Genomic DNA, 24,832 nt, shown 5'->3' with positions numbered 1-24,832 from the left:
AGTTCGTTTTTGTGTGTGTATATCAAATACCAATATATCAAATGTGTATGTCTGAATAATGTTTTTATATATAATATAGATACTTTATAGGAGTACAGTATAAAATCCTTAATCATAATGCTTTGATGACTGTAACAGTAATACTAGTATCTGTGACTTATTCACTTTTTTCTTTGTGTGTGTGTCTGTGTGTGTGTGCTTTGCCTTGCAGAGTTGGAAGAATCCAGGAATTTCAAGTTTTGAGTAGCGGGCATCTTACAAGATTACCACACCTAAACTGAAAAGGCAGATGCAGTTCTGAGTACCAGATTGGTGTGTGCACTGCATATACATGAAAACCCACATTTTTGTCATCACGTAGACTTGCTCTGGCGTATTCCTGAGAGCTTTGCAATTGATGAAAATTAATTTGAGAACCAGATGCAGCACCTTTGCAGCACAGGAATCAGTAATCCATGGAAAGACACCTGCCAGTAATGTTCAACTTTCCACATGGTCTTCTCGGGTGAAAAAAGTTTGCAAGAAGAGAAAGAAAAAACACCCTCTGCGCAGAAAAAGCCTAATAAAAACCTCCACAATCTAAATCAATAGCTGTGAGGGAAACAGAAGAATCAAGAGGGCAGAGGAGACTGATTTAGTTCTAGCAGAGGAATAATGTATGGTCTTCAGCACATTTTGCTTTGGGCTCAGTAGATTGTGAATGGACTAATAAATTGTGACCTTCTGCTGAGTAATGATGACTGGAAGTAAATAAGTTGAGGAACTATGGGACAAGTCTGGGCATTGAACTGAGCAAACCTCGCCATCCTTCTTGAGTTAACCAGGTCATCAAACTTGCATATTCTTTCTCCCTCTCCTTTTTCCTCTTTTCACTTAGTGTGGTATAAGTACTAGCTAATTGAGCTTATAAATGTTATTCAAATAAAACGATTGGAATACTTCATATGTTTCCTTCTTGTAGAGCTGCAAATGTTGTGTCTGGAACTATGAATCTGTGCTGTAGACAAGCATCAAGAAGGAAAGATCCGATCAAACAAGCAAGGAAAATACCTAGAGAAATAGTGAACCCAGGAAGTCAGATTTTTAATGCTGCTTCTCTTTCTTTTTTAGATGATTATATTTCTTCCTTCCTTGAATTTTAGAAGATTTTGAAAGAGTGCTTACTTGATGTGCTTTAATTCTGGCATTTGTTTTTTATGGTAGAATGAAAAGTCTGTGATTCCTTGTAGCAGAAAAAAAGGGAAAAGTAAAGGAAAAACAGCTTGACATTTTAGCCTGTTTCACAGGAGAGAGAACTTCATGGTTCACCTGAGGCAAACTTACCTACTTTGAAAGCTAAAAGCTTTAGAGCATTTTTGATTCTGCTATAAATGAAGAGGGGGTTCTTTTTCATTCGTGTGTGGCAGCAAAAAGTGGGAAAGCAGGCAAGATAGCGTGATAAACAGTTCAGGCTGTGTTGGGTCTCTGGTGGAAAAAAAGTGCTGCAATGAAAATTGGATTGGCTTTGGATTGCAAAAACTTTTGAGTCCAACGAGCAGTTCAGTACCAAGAGGGATTTCCCAACTGGCCTGGCACACCAGTGCCTGCACAAGTTCGGGTCTGTTGTTTCACACGGTTTGTGTGCCTTTTTTTCCCTTTATGCAATCTCTTTCAGCTTTAGCAGCAGAAATACATCAGATGGAAAAGATATGCCAGAGGGCAGCTTGGAAAAGAGGAATGTCATATATATACATATATATGTATGTGCGTGTGTTTAAATTTCTGCAACTGAACTTTTGAAGAAAATCTGACTGGAGGAAATTTTAAAAGCCTTAAGTTACTTGAAACCTACACATTTGCAACTCTTTGTCTCTGGAATTGCATTACACTAAACTGGAATCTCAGGCTGTATAAAGATTATATCAAGTTGAGCAAAAAGATGACTTAACCATTTCTCGAGCGCCTCTTATGAAGTAGCTGTTTCTCCAAAGGATAAGTGCACCCCCACTCTACAGACTCAAACAAAAATGAACCTGAATTTTTTTTTTAAGTGTTACTTTTTCTTAGCCAACTGCCATCATCTTTTATAGAGGAATTTTTCACTATGCATTTGGTGGATATTTATAAACACTGACCCCATCCTCCTCCCTTTCAATGATCTATCCCAGGTCAGTCTTACCAATAAAAAAAAAAAATTGATTTAAATTTTGTGCACTAGACATATTACTTTCTTATGTCAAAAAATAAAATATTTAAAAAGCATGTATGCAGCAGTGGAACATGGGCCTGTTCTTTGCAGCGATTCCAACATCCTCTGCCTCTCCTGGAAAGGGAGAGTCCCCAAGAGTGAGAAGGAGAAACCAGTGTGCAGGAGGCGGTACTATGAGGAAGGCTGGTTGGCAACAGGCAATGGCAGAGGAGTTGTAGGCGTCACTTTTACTTCCAGCCATTGCAGGAGGGACCGGAACACCCCTCAGAGAATCAACTTCAATTTGAGGGGCCACAACAGTGAGGTAAGCAAAATGTGTGTTACACTTTAAAGAAAATGATAGCTTTTTTTTTTTCTTCTTAAAGTACTTCTGCTTGAAATTTGACAGAGTGGTATGAAGGAGGCTCAAGTTTTTCTGGTAAATTCAAGCATATAAGACTGATGGTGGGAACTTCTCTGGAAATGTGTCTGGTTTTGGTTTGGCCCACTTTCTCCTTCATTCCCCAGCACCTGCCAGTTTCCAGGCATATGCAATAAACACATGTTAATGGGAGCTAAACGTTGTGATAGTTGACTGCTTTTGCACAGTACTGAAGTCTGGCCTGGAAAACTAATGCAAAGGCAGGGGAATGGGAGAAAAGCTTGGTTGAAGTCTGCCAGATTTTCAGAAGCTGCAAACTGGAACAGCCTGTGACAAGAGATAGCTGTTGTGTCTGGAAAAACTTTTGATTTTGTTAGAAAAAAAGCCAGGTGTGACTTCTCAGAGAAGTGCTGAGATGCCTTGCAGTAAAGTGCTCTAACTTCAGTGTGCAAGGCATTGTCCTGAGTACAATACAAAAACTTTTCCACTTGTATTTTCCGAAAGGCTGTTGGGTATAAACTGATATTTCAGCTGCGCTTTATCATCTTCCTGGCACCCGTCTCTTTCTGTGTATAATGCTTCATGGAAAGTGCAGGTGATGCCCAAAGCATACCAAGTGTCTTGGACAACAGTGAGGGCTTAGTTTGTTTCTGCTTTTTAGTTAGGATGTATTTGGATGTGCTCTTTGAGAAGGATCTGTCCAAATCAAAGATTTGCTGTTAGGTTGGTGGGTGGATTGACATTTTATGTACTGAAATGAACACCAACGATACAATGTGTTTTTTCTTGTCTCTTGTGCTACTTAGTGGGTGAACTCGAATATATGTTGCCCTTTCAACACAAGCTGCACCAAAGATTCAGGAGGGGGTAGTTTTGGTTCTTGTGCAGCATTAATAACAGTCCTCTTTTTATGGGAAAAAGGGAGCAGCCAATAAATACTTAGTCTGAAACAATTGCTTCCACATGCTTTGTATGTATGGAGGTGTGTGGGTGTATGGTAAATCATACAGACTTCTATATGTATAGATGAGAGACAGATTCATGTATATATTTGTATCAGGTTCATTCAAAAAAAATTACAGCCACGTTTTCCCAAAGGGAAGAATGATGTTTGAGTCCAGCATTTTGGTTTGAATGACAGCTAGTTGTCCATTTAATTTTCAGTTACAAATTGCATTTTATTTTTTAAGTGTGTGACACAATAATCACTTTTCATTTCTCCATATTTTGTTATCTAACTTTTCTGTGACCCTGGGCACTTGTTTTTCTTCTTTTGTGTAATATATGTTTTGGGAACAATATAGGAAGTGCTGTTTGCAGGAATGTGAAGTCTTATTACAGTTTGCAGGAGTGTGCTGTCTTATTGGAAATACAAGGCTAGGTTTCAGTATGTGCCCAATTAAGTGGAGAAGATGCTCATGTGCATGCTGCCCTTTGGGTTTGGCTAGTTTTGCTTTATTTACTCAGTTGGCCATTAGATTCTCTTTCTGGGTCACTGCATCATTGCTGTGCGGATTTAGCTGTGCTGTTTGCGCAGCCTTTCAGCTAGCAGTGATTGGCATGACAGAGAGACTCAAACAAAATGAAAATGTTCTGTTTGAATCTTTTTGTTGTTGTTGTTTGGGTCAAACTTGTCATTAATAAAGAGTTGTGTTCCTTTACGTAATCTTCCTGATGGCAGGAACTGTGTGAATGACCAGAGTAGAGACTGCCAATTTACGTCTCTGTAAAACAGAACTGATATGGTGGGATACTACTGAAGGAAGAGAGAAGTGGCTTTAGTGGAACTAGCTTTCTGTGATGAGTCTGTGGCTGCTATCAGATTTTCCTGCTGTCGTGTTTTTTTGACTGTCATTGTAAATAAAAGTTCTTTCTTACAAGATGGTGTGTTATGCTCTTCAGCAGGCTTACTGAATTTAATCCTTTTATAGGAGAATCCCACTGATTTGGATAGGAATGTTAAAGATATATAGTTGAATGGACAGGGAGATTTTTTTTCTTTAGAAAACACCTTTTCTTCTGAATCTGTCTGCCAAAAGATTCTTGAAAGAAAACGTTGAACAGCACTGCTTATTGCTCGTATTTGCATAAGAAGTAAATGTTTTGTTTTCCCATTCTTCTGTTAAAAAGCAGGCCAGCAACAACGTTGTCTCTACTGTGTACCACCATTCATAATGGAAAATGCTGATTTTGCAAGCACATCCTGGTATGTGTGTCTGATTAAAGCCATGTTTGTTGTACAGAATGGGCCCCTAGATTGTGATTGACTTAAAACTCTCAAGAGCCTGTTTGATTCACTGACCAGTTCTAGAAGCATATTGTATTGTTTTGTTCCCAGATATGGTGATTTATACCTATTTTATAGTTTATTTATCCGTGGTGATTTATACCTATATTTTTCTCTGGCATAAAGCTAGGCTGCCAAGTGAAGTTTATTGCTTTTCAGTCCTACAATGCTAATTCAACATTAGTATTTGTTTGATTATAAAGTATAAAATGCTGAAATGAACAGAATGGAAGAGTCACAATACAGAAGCTAAATGCTTTCCATTTGGGGTGTAATTAACAATATGCTGTGGGCAGAGAAGTACATTGTATTTCAGTTTTAGAGTGAAAATCTAGAAGAAGAGGTAATGTGGCAGCACTGTGCTTTTGGCAAGAATGTGAGACTATTTTTAAGCGAGTCAAGAAGGTGAATGCTTATGATGTATTTTTGCAATGTTTTTATGACTGCTGAAGAGATTCACTGGAATCTTTTGGTATAGTTTCTCGACTCTAATAACATGCCTGTAGCATATCAGAACAAACAAGAATGAGGAATCCCCAGTACTGAATTACTGCCGTGCATATTATGGTGGTGGATTTGAATGACTCGTCATGCTGAACAGTAATTGAGAATTACAAGCATTGTAGTGTGAGCCACACTTGTATTTCTACAATTGCTTGGTTTGGTTGTTAGAGTTTGCAATGACTTCATTTCTTTTTTTTTTGTAGTTACTAAGGAGAGTCACAGGAATTAAAATAAGCATAATCCCATTTATTCTGTGGCAAGGGCTGAAAATACTGCATTTTGTGATACACCTTTTTTTTTTTAACTTTGGCATTGTGCTTACAGTCCTGAACCTTATGTAGATAATGTTCAGCACTTTGAAAAAAATGAAAACTTAAATGGGCACATATCAAAAGCAGAAGCAAGTTTGATGCAGAAGGAAGGGGAGATGTGAGTTGTGCAGCACTTGTGCAGCTATTCCACTGCACATGTTGTAGGAGGAACATGTTTCATCTCTGACCATGGGATGGGAGGTGTCTCTGTGTGAGGGTAGGTGGTGGAGGGAGCAGATGTGAATGACTGCAGACACATGGTTCAGTCTGGCTTTTGGAGCATTTCATTTGTTCTGGGGTAACAAACTGAGAGAGGCTGACAGGGTTTTTGTCTGGTAGAAAGGTTAGAGGCCAGGATGATGTGCCATTGTACCACAAAGTGTGTTTTAGCAGCCAAGGAGAAGAGGTGTGCTGGTCTAAAATACCTTCCCCTCCCCTGCATGGATAAGCACAATGCTGTGCAGTAATTAAAGAGTGAAATTTAGAAATCTTTGACCTAGCTTGACTTTCCTTGGCTGCACTGGGAAGCTGTTTTAAAGGAATTTAACATATTCCTCTTATGACTCTTATTATTTCTGTGATAAATTCTGGATAAATGATAAAAAAATCTGGTTACTTCAGCAGGGTCAGGATTTTATCAAGAGTGACCAGTAGGCTCTGAAGCATGCCAGGCTGAGTATTTTTTTATAGTGTCATAGAGATACCAGCTTTCAGCATCTGATCCATCTTGAGTTTTCTGGGGAGAGATTTTCAGGGGGCTCTGTGAGAGATAATTAGACAAAAAGCCCAGACTTAATTTATGAGGCTTCAATTAGCCTTATAGGGATTTTCCTTCCAGTCAAATATTTGTATGATGTCTGCAAATCAGATTGGTTGGATGGTGCCATTGTAGGTGTTTCTTCTAATAGTTTCTGTTGTCTCTAGTGTATTAAGATGGTACCAATTTTTATGGCACTTAATGTTTCTTCAATTACTGGTGTTTAAAAAACTGCTTTGCAGGTGTACATTTGCTTTTGACTGTGCTAACTAAAAAGATGTCTTTGATATATTTAATAAGATTCAGTATGCTAATTGCTGGACTGAAGCATTAAAAAGTATTGCAAGAATATGCAAATTAGATGCAGTGAATTAAGTAACATGCTGAATACATTATTGAGCATATATAACATTTTTTACTATAAACATAAAGGAAGTTATTTATTTGCATTTGTCATTATTTGAGTGTTCCAAGCACATGTCTACAGCTGCAAAAAAAACACCCTGTTAATTTAGCAGAGGTTTTAGAAGTAGATAGGGATGTAAATGTATCTCAGCTGGACTGTCAAATTAATTAGTTACAGCTTTTCAAAGGAGCACTGTCCTTTAAAAATATTTAATACATGTTGGTTTTTATACTGCATTAGTTATGGAAGTCTGCACAGTTCTTGGTTTTGTTTTGGTTTAGAGCGGAAGGAGTTTAAAAATGGTTTTTCCTGTTCTAAAAAGAAAGAAAGATTTTTTTTATTCTGTCCCATCTTTTTGAGGTTGTATGTATCTTGCAGAGCAGATTTTTTCCAGAAGTCTATTGCTTGTTTATGAAATAAATTTTAAAAACCCAAACAAATAAGCCCTTTCAGTAGTGTTTCTTGGTTTGTAGTGTCACTGGTAAGAATACAGAAAAACAATACAGGAAAACTTCTTTTGTTTGTTTAAACTTTGTTTTAATGTAACTGGCATTTGAATGTTAAGTGGGACTTTTATTATGTTTCTTGGACAGAAAAGTCTAATCAGCATGTGAGTCTTGACAGTATGGATCCCTTGTATCAAATGTTGCCTTCAGACACCGCTGGAACAGTTGTTACTGATGAATAATTTAAAAATCTTGAGGTAGAATGATGCCATGATGATGCCTTTTGGCTTTAGAAGCCTCAGTGGTACAAAACATACACTGTTGTAAACTGCAGTGGTACTGCAGATCTCTTTTCTGTTTTTCTGTCACTGCACAAAGAAGACAGGACGTTTGTTGGCAGAAATCCTGTCTCTTTGTTACAGCAAGCTAGTGTAATTGGAAAAGACAGACAAGCTTTTGGGCATACAAGGTTCTGAAGAAAGACTTGTATTTCTGAAAGCTTGCATAGTTTTTACAACCCTCTTACCTGATACAATGCTGAATCTGTCTACAAACCACGCCCTTCCTCTGTCCTTAAACTGTTATGGCTACAGAAAAATAATGCTGCAGAGAGAGGCAGAACTAGTGGGAAGTGACTTGTAGGATGACAGTAGGTCCTGTGCCTGACTGTGCTGACTCTGTTCGATTTGTATTGTGACTGGTATAGCCAGGCTTTTCTGACTGCCTGTTTTCAGAAAGCACAAACACACTGGGCTTTCATGTAGGCTCCTTATTACACCTTCTTAACTGTCAGCTCTGCACTTGGTCTGGGTGCTTGCATGCTTTTATTTCTTAAAGCCGGTATTAAAAGAGCCAAAATACATTTTAAACCTTTTTAATAGTCTTTTAACAATCTTTTAAACCTTGATGAAGTTTAAATGTGCTCCATGGCATGCAAAAGTGTCTTTCATAACCTTCTCTTAGGAGAATTGTTAAAGAAAAGAAATGGAGCAGTAAGTTGGAAAGGATTAATCTTTTTCCCTTAAATGGCAAATAGCAGTCTTGCTGTTTCCCATTTCTATGCCCTGTATCAATTTGCAAATGCCAAGGTATGGCCTAAACTTGTGTACCAGCACACCTTCTGTATAGTTTTTCACTCCAAGAACTGTGACCACTTTCACTGTGTCTTCTTCTTCTTTGTCATACTGTTTTTTCCCAGCCACACCCAGCTCCTAGTTCTACAAATATTTTTGTGAAAGGCCTTTTCTGTCTGTCCATTTTTCTCAATTGCCTCAGAATCCCAGCCTCTCTGTTCAATGTTTATTCTTATGCAGTCATGGCTTTGAAGGAAACCATCCAATATTGCCACAGTTGTTTCTGAGTAATGAGAGTTGGTAATGCTGTATTGATGTGCTACTTGGAAATTGCTCTTGTAGGTCATGCAGCAGTTTGTTTCCTGCAAAGGTTAGGTCATCAGCTTGGGAAAATTTTAAATTAAGGAGTTTTTCTGGTTTGTGGTAATAAGCATCTAGATAGTTACCCCAAAAGCTGGGCAAAAAAGGAATATATGATGTGAAAACAGTACTGTCAGCTTTTAAACAAAATTAATTATATTTGTAAGTGGGTCATCCATGCAGTTTTTAGTTTTACCATGCCATAACATGTAGCTAAAGTTTTGTTGTTAGATAATTCTACTCAAAAAAAGTTTGAAGTGGAATCAAGCTCACCTATGTCAGAAATTAACCCATAGCTTTTACTCAAAAAATTGCTGAAAGATAACAACATGTGTATTTTAAGATAATGATACGCCTGAGAGGCATTTCTTGCTTTTTGAATTAGGGTGAAGATACTTTGCTGTTCTGTGTAGAAGCAGTTGCTCAGCATTATAATTTTTGTGTTCAAGGAAAATAAATGCATTTTCTTTAACAAAAGTTTAATGATGAGGACCTATTGATGTACTGAATAGATGAGATTACTCACCTATTAGACAGTTGATACCTAAGCTTGGAATATGAGCACTTTCTGAGTAAAGTGTTCAATAAAGAATTTAATATGAAATTCTGAAGGCCTTGTATAGCATACATACATATTGAGCATCTGAATAGTGGAGAAATTAGGTTTTATGATATCATTTCTGAACCATAATAATCGTTAAGGACACTGCCTTGGTTTAAACAGTTCCCAGAGGAATTAATCAAATTACAGATAGTGTGAACAGATAAGATACGCATTACAAACTATAAACATTTCACAATATAATTGAATGTACAGTACCAAGTAACTGCTTGTTAAGTACAGCTAGAATGTAGTAGGACAGACAAAAGAAATTTTTTAGGCACTTATCCTTGGGCAACCAGCATTTCTGTTTTAATAGCAATCCTTTGTGAACATTCTGAGGGAGCTCTCAGTATCCTCTTTGCGTTTGGAACTTCCTTAAAGGGAAGTAATCCACTTGTATAATACAAGTGTTATGGGAAATAATGAAAATGAAATTAAACTGGGGAAATTCTTGTGAATTTTCAAAAAGAAGTGCTGGCTTAAGGTTTTCATCAGAATTGTGATGTTCCAGTTCTAGAACTACTTGGCAAACTAGTATACTGGGAAATAGTATCCTAATGCATTCATCTTTTTATTTTTTTTTTTTTTTCATTTTAAGGAAAAGAAATGTATGTAGATGATTTTACTGGTGCAGAAGACACAGCTTTGTTTACCCAAATGAGAATGTTTAACATTAACAAGCAGCGTAACCCTTACCGCAAAGATGGCAAATGGTGTCCTTGGTGACATCAGAAGTATTGTCAGCAGTTTGAGGGAGGTGGTCCTTGCCCTCTGCACAGCACTGGTGAGGCCACACCTGGAGGGTCGTGTTCTGGGGTGGGGGTCCCCCAGTACGAAAGGTCAACGAAGGGCCACAAGATGACTGAGGGACTGGAGCACCTCACCTGTGCGGAAAGGCTGAGAGAGCTGGGGCTATTCAGCCTAAAGAGAAGGCTCAGTAGGATCTTATTAATGTCTATAAATACCTGCAGGGAGGGCGCAAAGAAGATGGAGCCAGGCTCTTTTTAGTAGCTCCCAGTAACAGGTTAAGGGCACAAACTAAACCGCCAGAGGTTCCTCATGAACATCAGAAAATGTTATTTTACTATGAGGACAGGTGGCTTAGACAGCCCAGAGAGGTTTTGGTGTCTCTATTTGGAAATAATCAAAAGCCATCTGAACACAGTCCCGGGCAAGCAAATCCATGTCCCTGCTTGAGCAGGGAGCTCAAAACTTCCAGAGATTCAACCCCAATCACTCTGCAACTTTGTGAAATCTATTTGTAAATCTAAGTGAAATCCTTTGCACAAAAATTGGCGAAGCAGCATAAAAAACTCAGCTCTTGAAGGCAGGCAGGAAGTGCTAAATATACGAAAGTGTGGAGAGAATCCATTCAAGTTTGGCTCAAACGAGAACAAACTGATGCGCTAGTGGAGGAGGAAATTTTTTTTCTGAGGAGAAATCCAGATGGTTTTCCAACTAGTCAAAGAGTTGGAGAGCATAGTCAAAATTCTCATGCAGAATTACAGGCAGAGGTTATTAAAATGCAGAAGGAAGTCAAAGCTGTTGGATATGAGAGTAACTTCACAAGAAAAACAGAATTTGGGAAGGAAAATTGTCATTGAGCTGAAGAGAAGGAACTGTTTAGATGCACAAATCGTGCTGTTTGAAAAGTTTTAGAAGAAGCTACAGAACGGAAGTCTGTTGTTAGCTATAGAAATCTACAGCCCTGCTTCAAACAAAGTGATAAAAAATGCAAAATGGGGACACTGAAAGATCAGAGTTCTGGAGGAAATTGTATCACAAGGTAGCAGTGCCCCAGTTACTGAGTTGGCTCATCTGCTTATAAAGTAAGAATATGGCAAGTAATTGTTTCATCAGGGAAAGACAAGGCAGAACTGTGAAGAAACCTGCAGCAGCAGATGCACACTGCCTAGGAGAGGTGTGTACACTCACCTGCCCACGTGCAGGAGCGACGGGTGAAGCTGGAGTGCAGCCAGTCTCAAAATGTTGTCCGAGTGGAGAATGGCACTGGCTTTTGTGAAGCTGAGCAAATGTGTGGGGGATCTGGCATGCACTGACAGTCAGCAGAAGGCAGCAGTCAGTTCCACAGATGTAGTTTCCAGAGGATAATGGCCAACAGCAGAAGGCTGATTATCAGCAGAATGATGATGTCCTGTTAGTGTGTTGGGTAGTGTCCTGGAGACAAGGCCAAATGTAAGGACCTGCAAGAGGTATTGGAGAAGTTGGGAAAGAGTGAGTATTCCAGCCTGTTAAAGAAGAAGTCCAGTCTTCTGAGTAAGGTGGCAAAAAGAGAGAGAGTTTTTCCACCCCAGGAAGAGGCACCTTTAAAGCCTCGAACCTGAAAGAGCTTAGAGGGGGTTGAGTTTCGCAGGAAAACCAATTCCACCAAAAGGAATACCAAGGTCAATTCTTCAGGTAGAGACACAACAGAGAATTATGTCAGTGGAAAAAAGAAAGGTAGGAAGGAGGCTCAAAAATCATGATTATTTGATTACAAAATGCTAAAAATGAAGATATTTAACCTTAAGCTGTGCCAGGGGAAGTTTAGGTTAAACATCAGAAAAAAAATTCTTCACTGAAAGAGTGATTGGGCATTGGAATCATCTGCCCAGGGAGGTGGTAGAGTCCCCATCCCTGGATGTGTTTAAAAAAAGACTGGACATGGCACTCAGTGCCATGGTTTAGTTGATGAGGAGGTGTTAGGTCATAGGCTGAACTTGATGATCTCAAAGGTCTTTTCCAACCTAGTTCATTCTGTGATTCTATGTGATTCTGTGTGATTTGTAGCTGCCCTAATGAGGACCTTTCTTGAGGAATGACCTTATCTGTAAAGGGTACACATGTGAAGATATCCCAGAAGGCTGTTTTGAGGATACAGTGAGACTGCTTTCTGATGCTCTGCTTTGGGTAAAAGGAATGTTGATTGCGTACTGGGAGAGCTTAGTTTATAAGGGATACAACAAGGTATTTATATTAGGGCTATCATAAGGATAAAAGGATCCTATTTCTTCTTCTTTCCCTTCCCCCAATTCTAATTCGGTTCTGTGCAGTATTTTTTGAGCCTGATAATATACAAATATCTTGCTCCTCATCTGAGCAGTTTTCTGGGAGTGTACGATGGAACTGTGTTTCCAGGTGCTGCGCAGAAGTGAGAATGTCAAATGCCTGATTAATTAATAAAGGGTGTTGCTGTGGAGGGAGTTGTGTTTATTGTAAGGAATGGATGCTCAAAATGTTTAGTTCCTTGAAATAAGGTGTCTTAAAAGTATGCAGAGGACTAAGTGGCTAAGAAAGGCTGCAGTTTGAGAGTACCTGTCACTTCCTGTTCTGGTAATATCTTGAGCTAGGCATATGCTTGATGACCTAAATGGGACCAGCATTGAATATAATGTATGAAATGGAAGAAAATTTGATGTTCTTCCATCCGGGCTCAGATTGCTTTACTATACAAAATGAGCCGTTAGCATAAGTTACGTTTGTCGGTGTGTAAGAGAAATGTTTTCTCATGTACATTATCTTAGCAATTCTGCTTTTGCCCACAAGACACCCCATTGATCGCAGATGTTAGAGTAGGAATTGCTGTTTTCCTATGAAAAAGCATCATCTACATGTTTCATTTAAATTTCACTGCATTTCCAGTATTCTTACTGTTTCCAGAATAATACTCTCTGTTTTTTTCAGATTTGGTAGTCCTTTTACTAATTAGAGATTCCAGATTTCTGCATTTCACTTGTGAGAGAAATCTGGTGTCATCAGCTTTCTTGAATATTAGCAATATTTATGCAAGTTATAAAAATGTAAACCAAGGCTTGTTTATTGAGAAATACCTATTGGCATATAGATGTTGTTCTTTCTAAGGAAATCAGAAGTCTTTTGAAGCAGTGCTTCAAGTTGAGAGTGGTTCATAATGGCAAAATTTGTCCTGCCCTAAGTTCTTTCTCCAGAAGAAACAAATCCAGCAGGGAGGTTAACAAATTAGATTTTAATATTGTCATTTTAATACATACTGTTTATGAACCAATTATACCTTGTTATTATGCCTTATGGCTGCCATACAGTCATTCTGTTGAATAAACAGATTCGAATTAGCTTTTGACACAATGTTATTATGTATTATTAAAGGGCCTGCCTGAAGCTGGTGTTTCTTTGGGTTAATTGTGGTAAGGGTTCTAGTCTCTGTGGTCACTAAGTGTTAAAATTGTCCTCCCTCAGCCAGCTTCCTCCTCAGTTGCCTCAGAGTGGAGGAGTGAGATATAGTTGTGATTACACTGGTCAGGGAGATAACTGTGTTTAATGCAAGGCGGTGGGGGTCAGTAATTACAGGTGTAGGTCATTTTTCCATCCTGAAGGCCTTGCTGTTGACAACTAAAATCAGCCATTTAAAGCCTGAAATGGGAGAGATGCTTCTCTAAAAGCAGATGATCCTACTCTACCTTTTGAGGCAAATACGTGTAATTTTGTTTCCATACATACAGAATATTTTCCTAATGCCTCATTCACATTTTAATTGCTCTTTCTGCAGCTTTGATGCATAATTGTAACAGTAATCAGAACAGGCTGGCCAGATTTTAAAAACTTCCATCTTATCCATTAGACTAGAAAGCACAATATATAGAACTTGTATGCTATGCACTAGGCATTTTATTTCTTCATTTGAGATTTTTTCAATGCCATTTCTGAGCATGAGACATTTATACTGAGATACACTGAGGTTTAATCACAAGTATATCTCCTGTTTGAAAATAATAAGACTTAAAAGATTTTAAACTTGATGGTTATAGGCAGCTGGTTTTTAAGTTTCTTGTGGCCTTTGTGTTTGTAAACTTAAGGACAGAAATTTGAAAGCTTTTTAATACTGAAGGCACTCTAGTCTCCTAGGTTGTTTTTTTAAAACTACTAGTAGTATTAGAAATACCTTGCTATTAAAATTTTATTTTTTAAACTATTGGTGCAAATACTGGTAGCAACTGAATTGCTAGCATTGCTTCTACTCACTCTACAGAAATTGTAAGCTTTCCAATATTATTGTTGTGCTATTGAAAAATAGATGGTATTACCTGGTGGGCACCCATTATTCCTTTACTTGCATTTGTTCAAGCAGAGGTTTTTACTTATTTGATGTAGGCATCTAATATGTAATTAATTTCACATTAAGTGATAGCAGCTTTTATGAGAATAGGGAAAGAGTTCAGAATTTAGGTAGAAGTGGGAATGAGCCTGAAGTATAGATAGGGTGGGAGTTTTGGGACTGTTTGGATTCAAGATGCAGGAATACCTGGAGGGAATAGGTGGCAGACAAGAGGGCAAGCCTTCCTGCTGCTTTTCTAATGTGACTTTTTGCCAGGCCTTGGGGTTGGACCTATGGTTGTGATGTCCTGAATTCATGAACAGCTATCAGATATGGTCACAGTATCTTCATCCTCTGCAGTGAGTGATCCAAGCCAGAAATGACAACTTTAATAGCTGTTAGTTAAATGTAGATAGGCGATATCAGTCCTGCTCATCACTTTGTGGGTTGATGGTGGATGTCAGGTGCAACATGTAGGTTTATCCTACTTCTTTTGTAAAACTTGAGCAATTTGTCAGACAGCCATTGTGTATCAGAGAGAAAGATTAAGCTATCAGAAGTTATGAAATGTCAGCATTAGCTGCAGTTGATTTACCATGTCAGTTCATTTCTTTGAATGTGTTGGTGCATATGTATTGTGAATCAGTTTTCAATTACCTGAATACATACTTCTTTTTTTTTGACTCCTTGTCATTCTCTTCCATTCAGTGCCTGTGGATGAGGGAAAGTTAACCAAACAAGTTCTATATTACTTGTTTTGGAAAGTATGCGGTGAAGGGCATGAAGAAAAACAAAGTCTAACGGTTGGGCAACTCAGTGGTGTTGCTGTGAAGGATTTTCACCATAACCTGGATGTATTTCTCATTTTCTGAAAAATGGTAGTTCTAATTTCGCTGTCTTTGGAACTGTGAAGATTAATCAATTCATTTTCATTAAATTATCAGATATAATTCTACACAGGTAGCCAACATTTCTTGGCATTTGTCTTTGTCAGTTTAATCTTGATATTCTTCTGGGTATCTGATTTCACAAGCCAATTTAAAAATAAATTTTCATGACTCATCTTCAGAGTTTGATCACGACTAATATTTGACGCCACTGAATGTTGGCACCCATACAGTGAGGTTTTTTGGTATATATCTAGCTAATCTTGAGGAATTCCTCAATGGACAGCATAACTACCTTCAAAGCTCAAAACTTAGGTGTACAGCAGTCAGAGTAAGGGGATATTTAGCCATGTTTTACATCCAGCTTGTTGTGATTCAGTCAGTTCATCAGCTTAGAAATCACCTGTTCTGAGCTTTAGAACAATTGTAATGATGTGAGTTGTGCCCAGAGGATGGATAACATGATTCATGTTAATGAGAGGTTTTAATAATTGAGTTCAGTGTTGTTGATGATGAGATTAGAGATGTCAGATCTAACATGTTCTTGTTAAGCTTGACTTTTAAAAGTATTCTAGAAAATAAAATCTGTGATGTACTTATATGCTGCAGTGATTATTAAGACTGAGAATCACAGGTATTTGAGTCGGAAACATGGTATGTGACTCCCTTGGATAGGTGTGAAAGCTAGAAGAAAGTCAGATAGTAAATGGAGTGAAGTTTCTTATTGCCAATTAACTCCAGAATCACTTGAGAAATGCAGTTTATCAGCCAACTTACTGTATCCTCACCACTACAGCAAATACCTCTGCAGTCCAAAATATCAGATAGAGCTTTTAACCCTCACCAGTAATCAAGGCTTTGTAGGTTAATGTAGGTTTGCTCTCCTAGATCATGTGTTGAGCATGGTATTTCAAACAGGTTTACATGTCTTTAATGGAACATACTGTTGCATTTATGAGTAAAGTTATTCCTTTTGTTGTGAGAGAAACAATAAATATTTTACCTTTCTCTCTACTGTGCTAACTTTGAGGTGTTAACTTTTTATCTTGGATGTCATTGGAAGTGAGTTTTGAATACACATGGGAGCAAATTCATTCAGTAAACAGTTGCTGCTGTTAAATAAATCAACCTTAAAGCTGCATTTTCAAGTCCTTACAATGCCAGAATGAGGCAGAGGCCCGTAAAATAACCTGTGGAAGGTGCATGAACTGTACAGGAGGCTTTAAAAAGAGGGTAAAATGTCTTTTAAAATCATTTTTCTACTTCCAGGCTGTTGCAGAGAATGCTTTTTGGGTTCTCTGTCCAATGTGATGATGGCTGACTTTCCAAATTATTTTTACAAGTGTTCTTTTGCAGTGACAGTTCCATCACATTGTGCTGTGGCACTCATGGGTAACTTCTGTCGGTGTAGATTTAGCTACTATTCTTGTGAAATTGAAATTTTCCCTAATAGAGAAAATGGGTTATTATTTTTTAAATATTCGTGAGGATGACACTGCTTTTAGTGGAACATCTTAGGTTCTGTAAAATTTTCATCTAATCTGTTTAGAGCGACAACTTTCTATTTGTTCTGGGTTTTTGGGTGTTTTTTACAAGTTGAAAGTATTTGAACTTTTCACTGAACTGTATTTTCATTTAAAAAAACAAGTTTTCAAAAGCCATTTTGCTCACTCTTCATCTTTGTATTTCTACGTAAAGAAAATAGTCTGATGCTTTCTTCATTCACTATTTGGGATAAGTAAGGAGGGGAGCCTTGAAAACACTTCATATAAAATTGAAGGCACAGATTTCTATTTCTGTGAGCCAGTAATAGTCTGAGTTGAAGATAAGAGGCTTGTTTTGAGGATTTTTGATCAGCTGAAAATTTTTGGAGTAGCTCTAGTCATGACAATCACAAAATTGTTTGATGGAAGGCTGCTCACCAATTTGTATTCATTTTTGGGTGGTTATTAGCAAGCTAATAACTCTGGTTGCTCTTTTGAAATTTGCTGTCATTTTGTCATTGTTCTGGAAGCAGTGGTGTCTTTCCAAGGGATCAGCCTGGCATTTGATACCACATTTCTCAGAGGTGATGAAGAGAAGTGCAGTGTATACAGACCAGTGTTGGCCAACGTTCTACCCAGATGAACCAATATCTTATTCAGGTGTTAAGAGGAAATTGGGTGCTTTGGCTTCTCCTCTGCCACATGACTGCACTTTGTGTGGGGCCACTACTGTGTTGTCCTTTCCAGAACCAATAAAAGTAAACAGGTACCTTGTACCAGTGGGTTGTGTTTGTCCCTCCCGTGGAAGTTACCTGAGCAGCAGCTGTAGAATGTGCTCATGACCGTGCTTTGCTGGTGGTCTGTATGTGGAGCTTTGTCACAGCCCTGCTAAGGAATGAGGTCTGGCTGCTTGTCTCCTTTGTGTTGTTAGCACCAGTGATGTTAAATTGTTACGCCTTCCGGAGGTGCAAGAGCTACTGTAGATCTGCAGTGGTAGCACTCTGTGTTGTAGATAGCTGGAGCTGATCTGCCCCTGGAGCCAGGCTATCCCTGAAGCTGAGTTGGAGCAGAAGCTCTCTGCTTCCCCCATTCTGCAGGGCTTTTTTTCAGTGAAGGATCCCAGCAGTAAGTGACCAAGTCAAGCTACAGAGCAGAAAAGATGGAGGCAGGATCTCTCAGTCACAAGGATGCCAAACCAGCTGACAGCAAAAAGCTGTTAAAACTTAAAAGTATATGACAAACTCTAATAGAAATAGAATGCTGGATATTTTAGAATATTAATCTATTTTATGATCTCCCTTTTATAAATAAAGCTGTGTAACAAAGTGCTCCAGGGTCCTTTCAGATGAAAGATGTTAGATAATGGCGCCTTTAGATGTTTACCTCTTGTCTGTCTGGGCCTGTGAATTCGTTTATCACTGAAATGCTTCATTGCAACAACACTGTTCTTGCCCATGTGTGGTGTGAAACCATTTGAATGTCATTGTTATTTATTTTAGATAATTTATTAAGTTTCCTATTAAGGTCTCTGGCTTGAATTAAAACACTGAAAGGAAATCTCTACATAAAGCTTCCAAATAAAATACATAGCCAGGCAAGATTAAAAATAAATAAATAAATACATAAAAGTCAGGCAGGAGGTCTGTTGGGCTTGTCCTTGTGCAAACCACCCACAAAGGGATTAGTTCCCAGTTACTGAAAGGAATGGAAAAAACATGGGTAGCAGATAAAAGAGCATAGGGAGGGGATGCAAAATAAGACAAAAATAGCTCAGTTGAAATAAACAAGTCTTGCAGAAAAGGGGCAAGAAAAGAAGTGCATGCTGAAATTTTAACACAAAAAATGTGAGTTGTTATACAGGAGCGGGGCATCCTGGGCCTGGATCTGATCCAGAGCAGGCAGGGTGCCTTGCTTACATACAGACTGCAGTTTGGTTTTGCCTGGCCCTTTCAACCTGCCCATGGCTGACCAGCTGCAAGAAAGGAGATGGCAATGCTGATACAAGTAAGAAAGCTGCTTTCCTGAAATGCAAGTTTGCTTGCTTTGCTTGGAATTGGCATATTAGGGCCCTTGTCCACCCACTAAGCACAGAATACTCAAGTATTCTACTGTTTTGTAGGATGAAGCCCAAAAGTGTAAAAAGATGCGTGTTTTTGAGGTTTTGGATGTTACTTGCCTGGGTGATATTTTCTTGCTCTCTTTCCCAAGGAAAGCCTTTTGGAGCCATCAGAATGCTATAGTCAAATGGAAGTCAATCACAAGGGCTTATCTAAAACACCCTGATTTTGGCTGATTTCTCCACAAATGGACCTTACTTGCTATAAGATCATTTAAATGAGATCTGTGTTGCTTCCATGTTTGTTATCAGAACTGTAATCCTTCACCTGTGCCAAATTATTGTCTGCAAACAGGCTAAATTACTGAGGGCAGAAGAAGAGTCTATAATGTGACTTAGTACTTTGGAAGGGTCCACCCATGTTCTCAGTTTTAAATTTCAAAACAAACACACCCTGAACATCATGTTGTGCCTTTGTTATACCTTCTGGCAACCTGTGGTTGGTTTCCGCTTTGCATGGCTGGCACTTCGTGGTGGCATTATCGATGGGGGTTTTTTCCACATGTCCTTTTTAGATCTCTGTTTAAATGGTACAAATAAATGATGATGATGATGACGATAGTAGCAATAATAATAACAATAACCATTGTCATCATCATCTTTAATTTTACTGCTGCTTTTTTTCAAGAAGCATTTCTGTAATTTTGTCTTCCTGCCCCCTTACAGTGTCACCCTTTTTCATTAAAATATATATTAATAATTAAGTTACCGTATTTTGCCTCTTCTTCTTTTATTCCTTTTGAAGCCCTTTATGTGAAATCAGTGCTCGTGAAAAGCTAGAAGTTGACTATTCTGAAGGATAATCAGATACCAGTTAGAGTGGATATGCAAAAATGTGACAGCTGCAAGAATTTTTTCAGCCTTTCAGGTTTTGTACTCACCTGTTGCCAGTCCTGGTGCAATCCCTACTGCCAGTGCTGGGGTGGCTTCTATGTGGCATTCCCTATACATTGGGATCAGGGCTGCATGTATAATTGTCTTCTAAGTGAAAGATTTCAATTATTACTGTCCTGTCTTAAGAGTGTAACCAAAGGCAATCTGCAGGTGATTGGAAAGATGCCACAAATTCTTACCTACAGAATCTTGTATAAATTGGAGAATTGTAAACCTGCTGGTTTATGACCAGTATCCAAGGGTTGTTATATACAGTATGGCTGAAGGTTTATAAAGTAGGGAGACATTGCAGATTTCAGTTCTCCTTACTAACCTGTGTTTGGTGTTTGTAAGTTAAAAACAGAATGGCTGTTTTCATTTAAAACATACATTAATTGAAATAGTTAAAAAAAAAAAAATGCAGAGCGATAATTTGTGTTGTATCAAGCAAAGCTCTGACTCTGTTGAAGCTTTCTTGGACACTGCAGTTGTCTTTGTCAGCCCAAACTTGGCATACCTGTGTGAAGCATCCTCTTCATTGTAGCTTTGAATGGATCCACAGATCGACTCTATGCCCAGATATTCAGTGGTGCAGGTGAAAGGAGAGTGATGAAAGAAGTGGTCTGCTTTACACCCTTGTACATAATCTGCTGTTTAGCACTTCTCAATTCATGGTCTTCACTGGTGGTATACTGTCAGACTTCCAGAAGTCTGTAGTACTGGTTTTATGGTTGTGATAAAACAATCTTCTGAACTTTCTGAGAAGGTGCTCTTTGAAAAGTGTAATAATTTTTTCTTCCTTTTTAAATTCTGTCATTAACCATACTTGAATTTTGCTTTTCACAGTATTTCTCATTTTGAAATTAAACTCTTCAGCTTTACCTGGTTCTTAGTGCTACTTTGTCTGGCTCATCTGACTCCTTGTCTTAATTCCATCTGCTGCAAACCCCATCTGTTTTTCTGAAATGGCTCAGTCTTACTTTCTGTTGTGCTATTTAGGCTCCCACTGCTTAATTGTTTGGGCCAGAGGTTTCTGCCTGAACTTTATGGTGTTAAGACAATTTAATGAGTTCCAGGTGTTCATTAAGGTCTTCAGGTGTTCATTGCAATTGTGATTTGAGGCATTTGGTCTGCTAAGGCTCTATGCTGTCATGTTATAGAAACAGAAGTATGTTAAGCTGCCTGTGTTGTTATATTAGCTTGCTTATAGATACACTGCTTAGTGTTCTAAAAATATTCCTTGACAGAATTTTAACTTTATTATACGATTGAACTTTCAATGTGATGAGGAAAAAAAAGATAGTTAAAACTTCAAATATTGACCTTTTGAAAACAGGACTGAAAAAGAAATACGGAGCAGGTTTTGCCAGAGGCAGAGAGAGAGAGGAAAAAAAAGTTGGTGTTGGCTCTGGCAATTTTTAGAATTAATTTAGAGTTAATCCTAAAATAGAATTAATAGTAGAATTAATTGTCACTCACTTGAGACAGGACAGCATGAAGTTTTACATGTTAAAGGCTTTATCCACAGTGGTTAAAAGCATCCATAGAGTATCAGATCAAACATCCAGATGGCATGGTGTCCTGTCTCTGGCTGTGACTGGTAATCAACACACAAAAAAGAGTTTAAGCACCAGTAAGCTCATAATTATGCTTTTCTGATACAGATTCAGGAGTCTGCAGCTCAGGAGCTCTCTGGGCCAGGTACATGGGCCTGGTTCTTATGACTTCTGTGAATTTGTGTCCTTATGACTTTCTTTTGTGAATTTGCCTTACTGCTTTGCATCAGTGTAAAATTTTGACCCATCCTGTATAGTGAATTGTACAATTTACCTGTGGGTTGTGTGGAAAAAGTATTTCTTTTGTTTTTGAATATCCATACTTCTGATTTCGTTCAATGATCTTTTTTTCTTCTGCACTGGAAAATGTCGCTCCAGTAATTTATTTTCCTGATTTGAATTGTGCTAGTCTGTTGCTCATACAGAATCTAATGTACCCATACATCTAATGTACCTGAATCATCTGGTTTCTTCCCCTGTTCTGAGTGTCTTGAAGTTGATGTATATGCGTTTTGAGACTAGAGGAACAACAACCACACGTAGTAGAAATGAAAACCCATACAAGGACATAATGCTGGTTTCTGTTTTCTCCTTCTGCCCCACCTCCTTGCAGTTGCTAATGAAGGCCAGTGTAATAATGACAGTTGCCACTTGTTATAGTTAGGGCTGATGTGTTTCTTTGAAAGAAAGCCTACTGGGGAATATTGTAACTGGTGACGGATAGAGGACCTGACATGGGCTCCCAGTACAATTCCTGCTTCATTGTTCCATGTACTATTTATCAAAACAGTGGCGATGAATGATGATACGTATTTATTTTTTTTTCAGCGTGAAGGATGGCTGCATTCAGCATGCACACAGGCAGATAGAAGAAGTTGAGCAGCTTCAAAAGCTATGGCAGTCAGACTGTCAAAATCACATTGGCAGACGTGGAGTCTTGTATGTACAGATGGGACCTGAAAGTGAGATCTGTTTGCTCATGGGGGTAAAGGGAGCTTGATTTGACGAGACTGCTGCAGAGAACAGCTGGCTTGCTTGGCTGTGACCGCATCTTCACATGCCATGTAAGAGGCTTGCACTAAATGTATTTTTTTTCTTTTTCTTTTCTTTTCTTTTTTTTCTTCCCCCTGCAAGCCATGTTTCTCTCTTGGAGATGTGCAGCATTCATGTACCATGTCCTCTCTGGGGCACCAGCTACCTTTGCAGCTCTGGCCTGCCCGTGGGGTCGTCCTGAGCTGCTCAGTGCGTGGGGGCTTCATATGAGGGGTGAAGAGACAGGAAAGCTGCTGTCACAGTTTACCTTTGCTCATGCTCTGAAGTGTCTGCAGGGAAGCCAACAGAGGAACAGAGGCCACTTTTCCATGTAGCAGAGTTATGGTAGGAGAGCACAAAACAAGTAGGACGCAGGCTGTGAGCCCTCATTCCTCCAGGGACCTGAATTCTTACTGGGTTTTGTGTTGAGATGTGTGCCTGTGCTCAGGAGATCCATCCTATATCCCTTGGAGAAATCTTATTAAGTGGCATCAAGCCTTGAAGCTAAAGCAAAGTCACTTACCTGCTGGCTAGAAGATCAGGGTTTTTTTGTTATACAGTTGTCAATTCAGAGCAGCTCTTCACCTACTGAGTTAATGGAAATACGTGTGTTTGAAATGTTGGGAGATTCTTCTTTCTGGCATCTGTTGCCTTTATGTATTTAATGTTGTCATATAATCAATGATCTGTATCTTTTACTTTTGTCATGAGAAATAAGATAATCTTTATTTGTTTTAAAATGTGAGCATTAAAAATTTGTGCATGTAGGCAGTATACTTGATTTATCACTCTTGACTGGATAATAGGTATGAATTATTTTGTTAGGCTTGGTTCATGGTAATACTGATGTACTGAAGTATTGATCTGTTTTCTGGTGACTGGTTTTTGTGATTGCCTTTCTCAGAAAGGTTTCATGCATTGAGGGAAAGACTTGTGGGTCTTACTACAGGTGTCTACTTTCCTGGCTTTGATCCTGCTGCGTACAGTGCATACTCTGATCTCAGCTACTTAATTCAGTAACATTTGTCCTCCTTGAAAATGGTGAGCATTTTTTAAAGTTCTTTTAAAAGTTTTAGCGAGGAAGACATTAAATGTCTAATACCTGTGTTGTTGAATGTAGTAAGTAAATATATGGAAATGATGCAACATAATGAGCATGTTTCCTTGAGAAGATATGACAATGCAAAGAGTAGGTGAAGGACACAGGCACCTACAAACTAGAGCAAGTGTACAAAGGAACAAAATTGCCAGAAGATAAAGATTTGGAAAGAACAGAAAAAAACTAGGACACAATAGTAGTTAAAGGGATAAAGTCCATAAAGAGTCATTGTATTGGGAAATGGAAAAAGAGAAATTTTGCAAGGGAATGCAGACATTAACATAGATTAAGTTCTCACAGCATAATTATTACTTAAAATGTTCTTTAAAATGTCATAGGCACTTATTTTTATTGTCCCTTGAGTCCTTGTAAATTCTGATTTTTTAATTTTTGGTTTTTGTCTGCGTAAACATCAGGAAATGCTATTTTACTGGGAGGGTGACTGAGCTCTGGGACAGGTTGCTCAGAGAGGTTGTTTACTTGGAAATACTTGAAAGCCACCTGAACATGGTCCTGGGCAGCCAACTCTGGGTGTGACTCTGCTTGAACTTGGGCTTGGGCCAGCTGACCTCCAGAGGTCCCTTCCATCCTCCACTGTGCTGTGATTCTGCAAAAAAGTCCTTTAATTATAAAAAGGAACATTTTGTTGCTATTTGCATATAAAATGCTCAGCCAACATAGTGGATGCTTGTAAAAAGATACATTCACCTCTCGATACTAAAATGAGCTTTCCATCCAAATAAATGTGTAAAACTATTTCAGTGATAAACAGGGCCAAAAGGGAAGCTTCAGACCAGTGTGAATTTGGGGCTTTATGTTCTCTAGCTGCAGAATAGAGGTTTTGCATGGCACTGTTGATTAAACATCTTATTATGGAGTATAATGTTCAGAAACAACCTTGCTGCGCCTTGTTAGCAGCACTGAGTATTCAGTGTTTGACTCACTGGGATGCTTACTAATGTATTCTTGGGTGAGATCTAAAGCCTTTTGTTTGAGAAATTATTTTTTTAAAGTAGAAATGCAAAATTAATGGAGAGATTAATTGCTGTCCAAATCTGATTATTTGGCAGGGCTTCATGTGTAAATCCATTGGCATCAGTGCTTGGTCTAAAGTTATGATGGATATTGACACTAAAATGTGAAGCACTGGCATTTTAAGATGACTCACTTTAGGAAGAAATACTCTTTACAATCAGTCCTTCAGTCTGAACTGTTATTTGCTTTTGATAAGGGTTATGAAAAAATATTGATTGAAGGTTTACTGAGAGACAGAAATGTTGCAGGCATGCAAAGTTAGACAAGGTAAAGCCCTTTGGAGAGGACTGTAGAGGGGAAAGCCTACTTTCAAAGACCTAGAATAGTATGTGTGATCCAAGACAAATACAAGCTAATTGGCTGACCTTACTGCATTTTCTAT

At 38.5% G+C, this 24,832-nt stretch overlaps 1 protein-coding gene across 1 annotated transcript in view; it reads left to right on the top strand.

Annotated features, from left to right (window-relative positions):
- Nucleotides 1-24,832, top strand: part of TULP4 (TUB like protein 4) — a 156,687-nt gene that overhangs the window by 27,976 nt on the left and 103,879 nt on the right. Inside the window, 1 exon segment of the mRNA XM_039568257.1 lies at nucleotides 212-2,492. Coding sequence (XP_039424191.1) covers nucleotides 2,241-2,492 — 252 coding nt within the window. The 5' untranslated portion in view covers nucleotides 212-2,240.

This window comes from Corvus cornix, chromosome 3 (assembly GCF_000738735.6).
Source record: "Corvus cornix cornix isolate S_Up_H32 chromosome 3, ASM73873v5, whole genome shotgun sequence".
NCBI classification, from domain to species: Eukaryota; Metazoa; Chordata; class Aves; order Passeriformes; family Corvidae; genus Corvus; species Corvus cornix.
The sequence above is the reverse complement of the archived record's forward strand: the minus strand, read 5'-3'. Positions and strand labels throughout refer to the sequence as shown.